Raw genomic sequence first — 14,801 nt, 5'->3', positions numbered from 1 at the left:
GGGGGGGGGGGGAGTAGAGTAGAGATAGCGAGAGAGACTTACGCGATCGTAGTGCCAGGGGAGCTGGTAATATTCCAACGTCTTGAGCTCAATGTAGTCTTTGTGAACTTTCGGGTAGACGGGAGCTCGTACAGGGGCATGCCATTCCACAGGTGACATGCGTGTAATTGTGGTGCAGCGATCGTGGCTGCGTGGCCGAGACTTGACTTCATCTTGGAAGTTTTTCGCCTTCTCCTTGTCGACCATGATTTCAATCGTTTGTTCGGTATAACCCAGTGCTCGGAGGCGGTTTCGCATCTCATCTTGGAATCCCTTTTCTTGCGCCGCTTTTTCCTGCTTCTCCTTCTCCTCCTTCTCCTTGCGCTTACGCTCAAATTCGTCCCATTCGCGCTTCTCCTTCTCTTCCTTCTCTTTCTCCCTCCTCTTGAATTCTTCATACTGCTGTTTATCCTTCTCTTTCTGCTCGCGATCTTCACGTTCCAGCTTCTCCTTCAGTGCACGCTCGGCGTCTTCTGCCTTTTGTTTGGCTTCGCGCTGCTTGCGCTCGTATTCTGCCACTGCCGCCTTCTCGGCAGCTTCCTTTTCCTCGCGATCTACGCGGATTTTGCGCTCCCAGTCTGCTTCAATGCGCTTTTTTCGCTCTTCAGCCTCACGCTCTTCACGGTCGCGCTTAGCCTCCGCAGCCAGAGTCTCGAGCTTGATCTTGTTTCGGATCTTTTCCTCCTCCAGCTGCATTTGCCTCTCTTGAGAAAGTCGTCGCAGCTCCTTCTTTTGCGCTACCAGCTGAGCTTCGACATACCCCGCGTGCGAGTGGTCGTATGCCGGCGCATCTGATCGCCCTCGCGACCGTGATCGCCCATAGCGGTGCTCGAGCGCCATATCTGCAAGCTCAGCCGAGAGTAGCCCGTCTACGCCTTCTGCAAAACCTCTACTTCTGCTTCGCCCTCGTCCTGCTGGCGATCCACGCGGAGATGAATGTCGCGAATGGTCCACAACGGGATACGGAATGTACTGGGGGTAAGGAACATATTGCGGCTGTGGAGTCGGCTGTTGAGTCGGCTGTTGGGGATATGGAGGCATGGGTGATGGTGATCTGTTCTCATGGTCCTGATACATCTTATTGTAGACGTTGATCGTTGGCATGGGCTTAGCTCCAGTGGATCTGCTTCGGTGAAGTCCGCCGCCAACACCTGGATACAAGTAAGTGCTATCGCTGCGCATGTGTTGTGGAGAAGGCCGTCGATGGAGCGGTCGTCCGTAGACGTCGAAGGACTCGTCGCCCCAGTAGTTCGCCATCCTGCTGATAGGTCGTGCTCACGCAATAGTGGTTTATCTTGTGAAGTAGTACAATGAGCGGGAAGCAGATGGCGGCGCAGGGATGGGAATGTGAGTCAGAGCCCGGTGAGTGGCAAGCAGCAGGATTCGGCCAAGCTGTTCTGTTATATCTTGCATCCAAGGAGAGGAGAGAGAGAAAGAGAGAGGGAGAGAAAGAGTCTTACTGTGGGCAAGCGCGTGGTGAAACAGAAGCAAATGGACAAAAAGAATGGAAGAGAGCGCAAAGGAATGAAAGACAGGCAATAAAGCGCTTGATCAGCGTCCGTCAGTCTCGGGCGGCTGCTGGTACCAACTTCTCAGCCGCAAGTCGGCATCCAGGATAGACAGAAGGCAGCAGGCAGCAAGGTCGTCTGCTCACCAGTCTATTTCGTGATCCGATCCTTCAGCTGGCAATGAGGGGCGCCCGTGGCGGTTACATGGTCGATAGCGGTATGCGACCAAGTCGAGTTGAGGCAAGCTTGGAACAGTCATTCCCTCGCGGCCGAGCTCAGGTAGGTAGGTATTCTATCAGTGTCAGGCGAGCCGCGCACATCATCATCATGATGGCTGCTCGAATCCTTCGGCACACTCGGCGTGGGCACCCGTGCTGCTGATGAGGGAGTGACATATCTGGCGGTATCTCGTTTGTCGTTCATGCTAGACATCGCATGCAGCATGCCCACCGACCGGGTAGACCACAGCGCCGCACTTCACTTCGCTCGCCAGTCCTCAGGCAAACGAGCTCCGCCATCGAGATAGGTCGTCCTGTTATGTGTCCCGCTGGGAACGCATCGGCGAACCTGTGTTGCGCCGAGCTAGGTAAAGGGTATTGCGGCGTTGTTCGCCTGATGTGCGGCGTGAAGTACAGCGAGAAGGATTCGCTATTCTTAGAATAGACTAGTTGATCTTCTAAGCGCGCTGCTGATTGGCGCATACAACGTTGTAGCCTTGTGACTCTGTTCTGCCCTGTCGAACGTGTGGCATGCATCTGCTGATTCTACGCGAACGATCGCAGCCTTCATCCCACTCGGCAACAGACATCTCGATCGCATAGCTTAGAATAGCCTACCCACCTGAGAGGGTCAGAAAAAATTTGGAATTTGGCGTTACAGAGCATAGAGCTGTGAAGCTCTTCGATTTCCTCGTATTAAGGTATGATTGTCCATCACCCGAGACGTCGCTATATGATCTCGAATTCGTAGAAGACATAAGGCTCGAAGCCTTGATCGCCACCCAGGCCTGCGCCTGCCAATTCCTGTTGCATGGAGCTATCGTCTTGTTTTGGTCGGCCTTTCTTATCGCGACTGACCGCGTTGCCACCGAGATCTGAGAAGCGATTGTCGAGCGCAAGCTTGGCTTTCTTTGCCAACTTTGGCGTGGTCTGTCTAAATGTGAGTATACTGTAGGACGTTTGAAGTGGACAGGAGGTCGGTCGTACCTTGATCAAGCCGCAGACATATGCCAACGGCAAGCCATATCTGAGCACCGTTTCGACAAACACTCGCAGTGTGAGCACATGTATCCAAGCCATAACAGCATCACTATAACCAGTGCGACCCAACCGCAATGCCTCGCCCCAAGTCTTCCTTTCCTCCTTCTCTAGCTTGCGCAGCTCTGCCTCTTCAGCGTCCCTCCCGCCGTCGGTGAACTTCATCTCACGTGGTGTCCATCGATGTTCTCTGCATGCATGTACGAACTCGGCCGCGTGCTTTTTGAATGTTGTGACCACATATAATTGAAACTCGTCGTCTTTTGCTAGGATTTGCGCCGATCTGGGGACAACCATAGGTGATATTGACTCGTAAGTCTTGAGGAAATCCTTGACAAACGAAGTAGGTACCGCGACAAGGTGCTGTTGAAGATATTCGGACTGGTCTGGTTTGAGGAGTGTGTCTGGATTCACCACGGCATTGAGCGACTTTTGCGAGAGGTTGCCAGTCTGCGATCGCTGAAGAGAGGCAAGATTTGTCTTGGTCTGGTTGTACTGGCTGAATTTGGCTTTCACGTCGTTGTCTATTGCGGCAACTTCTTTCTGCAGGCTGTCCACCAATTCAGCTATAGGCTTGTCGGCGCGGTATTTGACCTTGTTCCATTGGAAGGACTGCAGGTAGTTCTCGACAGGTTCTGTATGCAATCGTCAGCTGGACATGTCCTGGCTACAAAGTCCCGCTCTAGGCCGCTGAAACGCACTGTCATTGACGACCTTTTGTTCCTGCAGCTTTTCCTCATCCCCCTCGAGCAATGATCGTAATGAGTCTGCCACTTTATCCACCACGCCCTTGCATCCCTGTTCCAGCTTCACCAGCTCGTCCGCCTGTTGCACCAGCGCATCTAGTGTGCCGATTTTGAATTCGGGAATGGCAAAGGGATATGTTGTGCCCTGGTCTGTCGATACTGCAGACCGCAATGTGGTGAGGGCTTCATCGCGGGAGTCTGAAGGCGAGATCGAGGTAGGAAGCGAGACGAGGAAGTATGTCTGCGGTGGCATGATTGAAGACGACAATTCTTGGGGCGCTGAGAGAGCCGAGCAATTGCTGTAGGATGTGAGGTCAGGTACGGTATGTAGGCAGGTACGTTTGACTTCACTTCCACCTACCCCAGTGGACGGGAGAGCTTCGATTCTTGTCTCAGGTCCCAGGCTGCACGCTAACCCAGATCGAGAATAGCTTGCAAGCTGGCCTTGGATTAGCCGCGATAAACCGACTCACCGGATAGCAGACACTATCTAGGTATGCCTGCTCACTTCCAAGCACTTTTTCCAACCAACATCACAACCATTCCACGATTCCTTTCAAAAATCTTGCAACGGGGTCTTGCATTGCAGCACTTGTGCGTCACCATCAGTGTCTCTCATTTCGAGAAAACAGCCACCGGAGACAATGGCAACTAGCAGAACCGTCTCGCGGGCAGCACTGCCATTGCGAAGCTATGTGCACTCCAGTCAGACTGCTGGCAGAGCTGTAGTTGCTGCAGCAGCAGCATCCAAAAGAACTATCTCGACGAGGTCCACGCGACCTCAAAACCGCGAGGTCGCAGCCAAGACATTCTTCAACAATTCTTTCATTCAGCAAAGAAGGACAGAAAGCTCAAATGCCACGCCAGCGCCAGAAATGTTCACAGAGGAGAACCTTGGAAGGACGGCGCTCTATGATCTCCACCTCGAACACGGCGGCAAGATGGTTCCTTTCGGTGGGTACAGCATGCCAGTCCAGTATTCTGACTTGTCAGTGGGCGACTCGCATGCCTGGACTCGCGAGAAGGCGTCTCTTTTCGATGTCGGACACATGGTTCAATACCATGTGGAAGGCCCTGGAGCCGAAGCCTTTCTCGAAAGTATCACGCCTTCTGGAGTCAAAGAGCTCAAAGTAGGACAATCAACTCTTTCAGCTCTTCTCCTCCCCAAGACAGGCGGCATTGGAGACGACTGCATCATCACTCGATTAGAAGCTGGCCCCAAGCACCTATTCTACCTGGTCACCAATGCGGGCTGTCGCGAGAAGGACTACAAGTATCTCTCTTCAGCAATCTCCAACTGGGACAACACCGTCAACCCCGTAGTCGCTCTCCGCCACCTTGAAGCCGACAGTAAACCCTACGGTCTCATTGCCCTTCAAGGACCCCTCTCCGCCTCCATCCTCCAATCAGCATTCGCAACAAACTGCAAAGTCGACATGTCCAAATGGTATTTCGGAACCGCCAAATACATCACTCTCGACCTTCCTTCAGGTGAATCCCTTCCCATAGTCGCCTCACGAGGTGGCTACACAGGCGAGGACGGGTTCGAACTATCCATCCACCCCTCCCAAACCGTCTCCGTCACCCGCCACCTGCTCAACGTAGCAACACCCTCACAGCTCCGCTTCGCAGGCCTAGGAGCCCGAGATTCTCTCCGCTTAGAAGCCGGAATGTGTCTCTACGGACACGATCTCGACGATACCACCACGCCTGTCGAAGCAGGCCTCAGCTGGATCATTCCCAAGTCCCGACGATCAGGCGAACGAGCAAACTTCCACGGCGCCGAAACGATCATACCGCAGATTACTCCCAAGAAAGAAGGTGGAGTGGGAGTGACTCGTCGTCGAGTGGGATTTATCGTCCAAGGAGCCCCCGCACGAGAAGGAGCAGAAGTTCTCGATGCTGGTATGTATCTCTCTCTCCTTCCTTCTTTCCTTCCATCCATCCTTCCTTCCCTCCTTCCTTCCATCAATCCTTCCTTCCTTCCTTCCTTCCTTCCTTCCTTCCTTCCTTCCTTCCTTCCTTCCTTCCTTCCTCCCGTCCTTCCAACCTCCATTAACCCCACATGTTTCTCCCCCTCGCAGCCACCGAACAAGTAATCGGCCGAATCACATCCGGTTGCCCGTCGCCCACGTTGAAGCAGAACATTGCAATGGGCTATATCAAGGATGGTCAACACAAAGCGGGAACAGAAGTTCTGGTCAAAGTGCGCGGCAAAGCGAGGAAAGCGGTCGTGTCCAAGATGCCCTTTTTACCGGCAAAGTATGTGAAGGAGGCTTTGTCTCCTGCCTAGGTAGGGAAGAACATAATGGAGAGTAGGTAGTACCTACCGGGGAAGAAAGGGATGCTCTATCCCAAGCAGTCCCTGCTACATGTACTCTCACGCCGAACATATTCTTCAATATCGAGAGATCGAAAGGAAAGGGGAATCTTTGTGGAAGCGGCCGGATGTGAACTTCGTTTGCTCTTGTCTGATACTGAAGGAGCTTGTACGACTTGTTTTGCTGCGCCGAGCCCATGCGCACAGCGCGTGGAGTTAGCTATCTTACAGGAAAGCTGAGAAGGGGGTATTGCAAAGATACCCCTGAAACGCAAAATAACAAATCATGCACTCCCCGCTGCTCCCGTCTCATCATCGTACTACCTTAACAGCCCACTGTAACAGCGCCGATCAATTACCTCTCGCCCCACGTCCCTCATTTTGCTCCACCGATCCGTTAGCGATCTAAAGGGCAGCCTTGTCTGCTCCATTTTCAGACGCAGTCGACTGCGCTGGCTGCTTAAAGATCAGTTTTGGCGGTGGCATGGGCTTCAGAAGCCCGTCCACGTCTTTGCCATGACTGATTCGAGTCTGCACATTTTTCGAGGGCGAACACTCTGCGGTCGAGACACCCGTCGATGGTGGAGATCCAGTCTTCTTCAGCACCCCCTTCGTAGGCTTTGGTCTAGTCTTTGAGGGCCGCAGAGACCTCATTGCTAGCACTGCTCCCTTATCGAACGTCGCCACTTCGATGGGAGTCTTACCATCATGTTCATACACTTCTGCGCCTTTCGTTGATTGTGGTGGGATCAGCCGGACAGTCAGATTGCCTGCCGATACGTTGCGCCTATGTGGGCTGAGCTTGACAGAGTGGCTGGGATCCGTGACTCGAGAAGCAAGGCCCGCGTCTGACATTGCTCGCTTCTGTAGTTCGACTCCCATATAGGCAGCCGCATCGATCTGGGTTGCTACGGCGTTATGAACTCCATGTATGGCAGCCTGTTGAAGTGCGGCAGTCATCTTTGGATCGCCTTTGCACGTGTAGTCATCGTCAGACTCGCTATCTGAAGCAATTGCATTATCCGCATAGACGCGCTCCAATTTCTGGCAGACCTGAATGAGATCTGCTGTTATGTCAGAGGCATCGGGAACAGGTGTCGAGATGGGCGAATAGAGCTCAGGCGGCGTTGCAACTTGCTGTACTCGGTGCATGATTGCAGCGTTCTTTTCGTCAGTCAAAGCGCGCCGTGTGGCATAGTCTAGACGATTCCGCTGGGCAGAGATGCGAAGCGAAAGAGCAGTATTGCACTCGTCGTCGTCATCCTCGCTATCTGATGCGATAGCATCATCAGCGTGCTCGCGAAGCACGATCTTGACATTCGCGACCCTTTTCGGGGCATCTTGTGCAGACTTTGACCGAGCCTTTCTGTTCTCTCGCATCGTGAGGTTGTTTAGGTTAGTCTGCTCGCTCTTGGTGCGACGGACGGGAGCGACCTGTCTGAGTGGGTGAGGTTGCCAGGCACGGTCGGCTCTGACACCTGGGATGGCGATGGCGGGCGGCGCAAGGAATACGTCTGAGCTGGCCGCAGGCTGAGCACAACACAAGGTGGCTGCAAGGTCGTCATCATCCAGCCGGCTGCCATGGGAGGCGGACAGCGAGTCATCAGTTTGCCAGGTCTGCCGGCGCTCAAGGTCAGCTCGTTCGCTTCGATTCGAGGCCAGAATTGAACGTCGCAATGAAGATGCCGACGAGCTTGTCCGGCGCAACGAAGACTTAGACATGAAGGCAGTGGACCGCGAGAAGCTTGGTGATGCGCTGTCGGTTGGTGTTGGGGGCGTGCCGGAAGTTTCGAATGAAGAAGCGGTGCTCCTGGCCATTGAGGATTGCGACGAAGACCTGCTCGGAACCACAAAGCCTCTGGTGGTATGTTAGAAGTGATCAAATGGCAAGTGGATTTCAGCTCAACAGACCTCGTGATTATGCAGCCCTTGTCGTCCACAGTTGTCGAAGATCGCCGACTTGAGGAGGTTGAAGTGGAGTGTTTCGGTTGCTTTGCATTGTAAAAGAGGCCCTCGCGGTCGCGGGGCATTTTGTGTGGTCGTGTGGACGTGTGGTCGTGTGGTCGTGTGGCTCTGAGGCACCCAGGCAACGCACCCTATATGCTCAAATATATGCACAACTGAGATGCGACTATAGCGGTTGCGCACACATATACATATATGTGGCGATTGCAGTCTGCTAAGGTGGCTAAATTGTGGTGGTCGACGGCTGGGAAGCAAGCTACAACTGGCGCACCTTGGAGGCGAGTGGAAACGAATCGGCAACGATGAGGGCTTCTAGACAGCAGGTGGATAGTTACAGTAGGGAGGAGGAGTAAGAACGAGCGCAAAGACAGCAGCGAAGGCTGAAATTGATGGTGACGAGGATTGTTTGCACCTACATGTACCTGCCTCCACACTCTGCGCCATCTGCACCTGCAGCTTCATGATCATCGCCGGGAACATCTCTAGCTCATCTTGTCCCGTGTCTGCCTGGCAGGCGCCCCTCCAGCACATACAGCGCAAATTCCATTGATTCGAAGAGTAGAACCGTGTCGACGACAGGTACCGAGGTAACTTAAGTTGCGTTCGACTGCAAGCCATGGGTTCTGCAGAAATACGGTGGGTTCTGTCGGGACCATGTGAGAGAGCGTCTGCCCGATGCATGCCTCTCGACTGCGGATATGGCAGCAAACCACCTCGTTGCTGTTAACATCGCCTCTTGCCTACGTACCAGTGCGACTTGCGAGTTTGCTCGTTGGGCAGCCATGAGAGAGATGTCTACACGCACCGACTTCATGATGGTACTGTCGGCACCGGCACTCCTATACATGGACCAGCGCTAGAACAATCATATCTAGCCTCGTATCTGGCAGGGCCTCTTGATCAACGCGTGCTTCTATCGCTCCTGGGCCGTGGGTATGCCCTTGTGGGCGCCCGGGGGGGGGCAGACTGCTGGTATGGAGCAAGTCTCACAGTCGACATCTCGGCAACATTGTCTGACCATCGAGACCTCCCCCTGATAGCAAAGAGCAGCGTGAACTTGAAAGAGATGGAGATAGGGTACAGTAAGCGAGCAATAATCAGAAAGAGGTCAAAGCGAGGAGGTGAGGCCAGGAGAACAAGATCCCCGACGCACGGGCCAGCTCGCACGTGGGACAACGGAACAATTATTCGGGCGGCGATCATCATGCAGGGCAAACACCACATTGTGAGGATATCACGACATCGGCTGTGGTCCCGGTCGGTTGTCACAAATTGAGAGCTCCACACGAGTAGTAAGGCTCAACAGCAAACTTCTTCCGTTGCGTTGACCGTCCTTCATTCGCTTTCAATCTGACCTATCGCGATTTCACCACACTGCACCACAGCATTTTTCAGACACGACTTCAGAAAGAAACCATGGCAACGTGAGTGTACGATTGAGGCCGGGAGTTTTCTGGAAATTCTCCTTCACGAAACACGCGAGCAAGTACAAGTGCTGAAGCTCTGGCCAGCAACATCACCTGGCACGCCGGCCTCACACGCAAGGAGCGCAGCGAGCTCCGTGGGCAAAAGGGCGCCACTATCTGGTTCACTGGCCTGTCAGCTTCAGGCAAATCGACCATTGCAGAGGCTCTCGAGCAACATTTGCTCAAGCAGGGTCTCCAGACCTACCGACTCGACGGCGACAATGTGCGCTTCGGATTGAACAAAGATTTGGGCTTCTCGCCGCAGGACCGCGTAGAAAACATTCGCCGTATCGCAGAGGTGCGTTCTCTGTATACCATTTCTAGATCAACTCCTCTTGTCTGACCAGCGCTACGCTATCCTCCCACAGGTCGCAAAACTCTTCGCCGACTCGACAACTCTCGCTCTCACCTCTTTCATCTCGCCATACGCAGCCGACCGCCAACTCGCCCGCGACCTCCACGCCTCGACCAAAAACGTCGACACCCCTCTCCCCTTCATCGAGGTTCATGTAGACATCTCCGTCGAGAACGCGGAAAAGCGCGATCCCAAGGGGCTGTACAAAAAGGCTCGAGCTGGGGAAATCAAGGAATTCACTGGTGTTTCTGCGCCTTATGAAAAGCCGGAGAAACCAGAGATTTACATCGACTCAGTGAACACAAGCGTGGAAGCTGCTGTTGTGCAGATTACAGAGTATTTGCAGAAAGAGGGATTGGTGCCTGCTACGAAGGCGTAGATGGATTACGAGAGGGTACGAAGTCATGAGGGGCTAGTCATAGATGTGCATCTTGAGAGGGCAGAGAAAAGATACAGGTCAAAAATTGCAGCTGCACAGTGTGCTGTATTAGAAGATGGTCTATACTGAACATGAAACAATGGTACATATCACGATGTACAGTGTCGAACATGGAGTAAACGCCATAAGACGTTGTGGACTTTCATCTGCTGTAGAGCAAGCCGATACCCCACGAGGGACATATGTTGACATCACCTTCACATAGTGACTTCTTCACTTCGAAGGTAGAAGCGCGGATTCGGTGGCCATATTCAAGACTAACATCCGAGACCTGAGTGCTGCTATACCAGGTAGGTAGCCGTTCCGTTGTATATGTCGCCATGGTTCTGCAAATTGAAGGATGGAACTCGTGGCAGCATGGCCCGATGGAAGGAAGGGTGCTTGAACTGCTCGAAACTGCTGCTCCGCGTTACGCGCTTCACGTGGTGATTTGTGACAATGAGCCGAGAATTTCGTGACAGACTGCAGCACAGTTCTGCATATGGTAGCAGTTGGGTATGACGGAAGTTGAAACGCCGCAGCGCAAAGAGAACGGCAATGAAGCGGGCGAGATACAGAAGTCTCGCTTTCCACTTGCCGGTGCCACGGTGCCGTGGACGGGAGTCGGGAAGGCAGGATTTCCAAGTTGGGTTAGCGTCAAACGCAAAAAGATTGCCAAGAACCTGGACAATAGCAACAACAATAAGAATTCCTCCCGAGCGCATTTTGACTTTTTTCTCCATGACAGCCACCGACAATAATACATGTCGCTTACCGGTATAGGTACCTATACAGCATGTCCGACATAAACCCACTGGCTGGCTGGCTGGCTGGGCGGTAGCCGGTAGGGCTCGGGCGACACATGCCGTGGAAAAGGTTCGTATTGTCGACAGATGTCACAGATTTTCAGATGACTTTGGCAGCCAGTCACAGCTGAATGCTGCATGTGGGTGGTGTAGTACCCTGTCCCACCTATTGTAGGTGCGCCGCGCATGGGTCCCGTCTTGATCTCTATTGAAGCCACAATACGATGCATGACAATAGCAGAGGTCGTGCCTTCCACTCTTCACGCCTCTCACAAACCATAAGTACCTCCCTCCCTCCTTCCTTCCTACACACTACCTTGGCTTTCTCTTCCATCATCATCATCATCAGACCTGTCTACACTTCTTGCGAGAACTTACTGAGACACCACCACCACCACCACCATCACCACCACCTGCTTTACATCACCGTACCAGGCTACAGTACTCTCTTCTTCTCAAAAGAAACAGCTTTCTGCTTCGCAGCAAGATGGACTCCATTACACACGTTACCAACAAAATGCTTGCCGAACTTGCACGACAGCAGCAGCAACAGACGCCACCAGAGAGCGCCCCACCACCATACACAGCCACAGATGAAGACAGCGAGTCGGACGACGACTTGGACGACATGGACGACGAAGAAGACGATTCTTCTATCCCTATGAAGCTTACAGTCAACGCTGCTCACAACATTCAAGGCTGCAACAACTTGGTTCCAACATCACCACATCCGCTAGCCGATGCCACCAAGTTCAGCACACTTCTACTACACGCTGTCAATCAGATCAACGCCGCCAATGCTGCCGCAAACTCCGACGTAGAGTGCTCAAGCAAGCGTCGCCGCCCACTCAAGATTGAACTTACAGTCAATTGCGGCATTACCGTCGTAGGAGACCGGAACGTTATTGGCCCTGTCGCGATGAAGCCGAGGGACACATTAGCGAGCACTTCGTCAAGCTCTGCCGTTGCTGGTGCCAAGAGGAAAGCAGACGAACCCCCCGTCGGAGAGGATGAGCCAGCCACGAAGAAGGTTGCCGTTGATAAGGAGTAGCGATGCCAGTTCTCAACTGGCTTCGGGGGTACTGTTTTAAGACTGAATGAGCATGCTATTATTTGTTGACCGAGTGAGCGAAATTTGAGCGACCGCTGCTACTTCTGTCGAGTGCGTACGATACTTAGATGTTTGGGACTGGCAGATAATCCAGACATCATTGACTTCATTATCGTTATGACGCTCTCATCTCCAATTGTCCTTGCTATCATGTCTGTATGAAATTGACGCAGTTCATCGCAGTTCATCGTAGTTCATCGCAGTTCAACCGCATTGAAACCCGTATTACTACCAACTGCAATCAACTGCAATCACACACTACAGTAACTGAGGCAACTTGGATTTTACGCTATTGAACAGCCCCTAAAATAAACACATGTACTATATATCAGAGCAGCATCATTGATCCTTATGAACTGACAAGCCCTGTGCGAGAATCTTCTTCATCCACTCAGCATTCCTCTCGATCGTTTCGAAGCCTTCTGGTGGAGTATATCTTTCACTTGCCCCCGCAGGCTTGTGTGCGTTGGTCACGACTTTTATTCCGTACTAAAAAAAGAAGATGGGAATTTCCCCTCGTGGTAAGCAAAAAAACGAAAAAAAAGAGAAAAAAAAAGAAAAAAAAGGCACCATTTATGTAACTTACCTCTTCAGGCAGCTGGATGCTTGTAACCATGTCATCAAAGTCTTCCCATCGCATACACATTCGATTTGTGCGGAATTCCGGAAACGCCTGTGATTGACCTTGCTGCCATACCATCCGGCCGAGATGCATAGAGGGCATGCACATGAGCTCCTGGCGGAGAATCTCGAGGCAGTGAGTCCAGTGCGTCCAATGGATGGCGTTTAAGGTTTCGGGGTTACTAGCAGGATATTGTTAGCAAAGAAGATTTATATCAACTCAAGGTATACCTTAAGGTGGGTAGTAATGGAAGGCTACTCAATGTAGGAGGTAGCTTACTAGTAGTGCGGAAAATTATGGTATGAGTTTTTTCGCACCACGTCCAGACAGTGCATGACGTGATAGGCATGAAATTCGACCATGTATTTGCCTGGTTGGTCTGGCCATTCTACTGCCGCTTCTACGGAGAAATCCATTTTGAGGAGCTCCGCCTCCGGCATCAATGTATACTTGGCGTGTGTGATAGTTTCCCATGCCTTGTCGACAGCAGGCGAAGGGTCTTGTTCGAAGATGTTGCTTTTGTTGCCCCAGAGATCGCCACCCATGACAGTTTTCTCTATGCGTGGCTTGAACCCTTTGTATAATGGAGCTTTCTGCTAGTTAGTTTTTGCTCGTCTGCTGCAATAAACTGGCCTAAAAAAAAGCGAATGAAGAGTGGCCAGGAATACCACTGTACTCACAGTATGTGTCTGCTGCTACCATGCGCTCCGGCCATGACGGATGCGTGTAGTAGGCGCGAGTAATCAAGCAAGAGGCAATGGCAGTCAAGATTGGTGCTATCCATAGCCAATAGAGCTGTCGGCCTCGGGGACGAGGTTGGTAGTGTTCGGTATCATTATCGCCAACTTCTGTGTCGCTATCTGACAACAGAGAGTGTTTGTAGTCGTGCTCGCTGAGGCTCTGCATCGCGATGTATTGTCCAGACTAGATAGATCTTGCAAATGGAATCTGTAGAAGAGATGGAAAATCTCGAAGAGGTGGGAACTCTTCAGACTAGGAAGACTCTTGATCCAAGGGAATCACTCTGCCCTCGCTCTCTGTTCCTCTGGGCATACGAGCTCCAACGCAACCTGTGTCGATAAGCAAGGGTAACTACATACACGTTGTGATACGATGCAGGTTTCGCTGTTGCAGGTGTCACATTCTGCTTCCGACGTATTAGCCGCTGAGATTCCACAGCCAACATCTGCCATAGTTCGTATACGGGGCGGGGCAAGATGATAGCTCTAGAGATAACTACCACAAATGGGTAATGTATTCCACTGCAACAAGGTTTTTGGCTGACGTTCGTTGGCATGGGTGTTGGAGCTCACCGGTAGGGACTCCAACGTCCCCTCTTGAGCGATACAAAGGTTGAAGCACTCCCGAGTTGTATGGAGTCCCTCAGATCGCACGCCAAGCGTCGGCGGAGCTGTGGCCGAACTTGACATCTTGCACGGACCATCACGTATCATCTTCTTGTGCTGGCGCCATGTTGTCGAACAGCTGAAGTACGTGCTACGAGGGAGGCGATATAGAATGGGCAACGAGTAGATAGCTAACGACCTAGCTAAGGGACTTGCTCTAGGGATAGCTTATCGCAGGCTCGCCTCAAGACGTTACATTCACCAAAGGTAGTCCGCCTGCCTGGCCTCCTTGAAGTCTTCGAGTACCGCGTAATTCAGTGTTGTGGTCCATCGCCGGGGTATGCGTAAGAAAGCAGGTAGGGCTACGGTGTGTAGGCAACGATTAGATACCTGAGCTAACGACCTAGCTAAGGGACTTGCTCTGGGTAGAGCTCAACGCAGGCCCGCCTCAAGACGTTACATTCACCAAAGGTAGTCCGCCTGTCTGACCCCTTGAAGTCTTCGAGTATCGTATCATTCAGCTTTGGAGTACATCGCCGGGGCGTAAGGAAGCAAGCTGGCAGGGCCACGATGTACTGACATCGCAGCCCTCCAGCATCACACGATAAGCCCAGTTGGATGGAGCGTATAGAGTCATACCGCTTTGGCGCACTGAATTGCCTATGTCCCAGCGACTGCGCGATAATGTATAAGTAAGGACTGCTTTGCCCATTCTTGCTGATCAAAACCTCAGCAACTCGCCCAAGTCGCTCCCATTTCCATCAGATCTTCAAGTCACGAAATTGCACACATCCCTCTTGACTTACTGTGAGAGAAAATGCATGCCCACCAGATTATTTTGCT

The 14,801-nt window shown here is 52.4% G+C and overlaps 8 protein-coding genes across 8 annotated transcripts in view; 4 read left to right on the top strand and 4 right to left on the bottom strand.

The window, feature by feature from the left end:
* The window catches only part of SEPMUDRAFT_146788 (uncharacterized protein), a 2,500-nt gene extending 713 nt beyond the window's left edge, over window positions 1-1,787 (bottom strand). The window contains exon 1 of the mRNA XM_016903865.1: window positions 43-1,787. Coding sequence (XP_016765993.1) covers window positions 43-1,296 — 1,254 coding nt within the window. The 5' untranslated portion in view covers window positions 1,297-1,787. The remainder of the gene's footprint in view (window positions 1-42) is intronic.
* Window positions 1,788-2,395: 608 nt separating this feature from the next.
* SEPMUDRAFT_146787 (vacuolar ATP synthase subunit C) lies at window positions 2,396-3,873 on the bottom strand. The gene is made up of 3 exons (XM_016903864.1): window positions 3,505-3,873; window positions 2,753-3,438; window positions 2,396-2,695 (listed from the first exon to the last, which is right to left on the bottom strand). The coding sequence occupies exons 1-3, from the start codon at window positions 3,800-3,802 to the stop codon at window positions 2,495-2,497; spliced, it is 1,185 nt and encodes a 394-aa protein (XP_016765992.1). The 5' UTR covers window positions 3,803-3,873; the 3' UTR covers window positions 2,396-2,494.
* A 551-nt stretch (window positions 3,874-4,424) lies between these two features.
* Window positions 4,425-5,842, top strand: SEPMUDRAFT_105060 (glycine cleavage system T protein; the record flags this gene model as incomplete). The annotated part of the gene is made up of 2 exons (XM_016900563.1): window positions 4,425-5,454; window positions 5,634-5,842. 2 exons carry the CDS (start codon window positions 4,425-4,427, stop codon window positions 5,840-5,842), a joined length of 1,239 nt encoding a protein of 412 aa, XP_016765991.1.
* A 432-nt stretch (window positions 5,843-6,274) lies between these two features.
* Window positions 6,275-7,899, bottom strand: SEPMUDRAFT_113844 (uncharacterized protein; the record flags this gene model as incomplete). Its single annotated transcript, XM_016901057.1, has 2 exons — window positions 6,275-7,727; window positions 7,781-7,899. The coding sequence occupies 2 exons, from the start codon at window positions 7,897-7,899 to the stop codon at window positions 6,275-6,277; spliced, it is 1,572 nt and encodes a 523-aa protein (XP_016765990.1).
* A 394-nt stretch (window positions 7,900-8,293) lies between these two features.
* SEPMUDRAFT_146785 (uncharacterized protein) lies at window positions 8,294-8,809 on the top strand. The gene has a single exon (XM_016903863.1). The coding sequence runs from the start codon at window positions 8,533-8,535 to the stop codon at window positions 8,692-8,694; it is 162 nt and encodes a 53-aa protein (XP_016765989.1). The 5' UTR covers window positions 8,294-8,532; the 3' UTR covers window positions 8,695-8,809.
* A 309-nt stretch (window positions 8,810-9,118) lies between these two features.
* Window positions 9,119-10,176, top strand: SEPMUDRAFT_146784 (adenylyl-sulfate kinase). The gene is made up of 3 exons (XM_016903862.1): window positions 9,119-9,258; window positions 9,346-9,598; window positions 9,669-10,176. The coding sequence occupies exons 1-3, from the start codon at window positions 9,251-9,253 to the stop codon at window positions 10,032-10,034; spliced, it is 627 nt and encodes a 208-aa protein (XP_016765988.1). The 5' UTR covers window positions 9,119-9,250; the 3' UTR covers window positions 10,035-10,176.
* Window positions 10,177-11,242: 1,066 nt separating this feature from the next.
* SEPMUDRAFT_146783 (uncharacterized protein) lies at window positions 11,243-12,017 on the top strand. Its single transcript, XM_016903861.1, has one exon. It carries the CDS (start codon window positions 11,367-11,369, stop codon window positions 11,928-11,930), a length of 564 nt encoding a protein of 187 aa, XP_016765987.1. The 5' UTR covers window positions 11,243-11,366; the 3' UTR covers window positions 11,931-12,017.
* Window positions 12,018-12,429: 412 nt separating this feature from the next.
* SEPMUDRAFT_34446 (uncharacterized protein) lies at window positions 12,430-13,157 on the bottom strand (the record flags this gene model as incomplete). Its single annotated transcript, XM_016908569.1, has 2 exons — window positions 12,430-12,793; window positions 12,892-13,157. 2 exons carry the CDS (start codon window positions 13,155-13,157, stop codon window positions 12,430-12,432), a joined length of 630 nt encoding a protein of 209 aa, XP_016765986.1.
* Window positions 13,158-14,801: the final 1,644 nt, after the last annotated feature.

This window comes from Sphaerulina musiva (assembly GCF_000320565.1).
Source record: "Sphaerulina musiva SO2202 unplaced genomic scaffold SEPMUscaffold_1, whole genome shotgun sequence".
In the NCBI taxonomy this organism is placed as follows: Eukaryota; Fungi; Ascomycota; class Dothideomycetes; order Mycosphaerellales; family Mycosphaerellaceae; genus Sphaerulina; species Sphaerulina musiva.
Note: the sequence above shows the minus strand (reverse complement) of the source record. Positions and strands in the feature narration are given on the sequence as shown.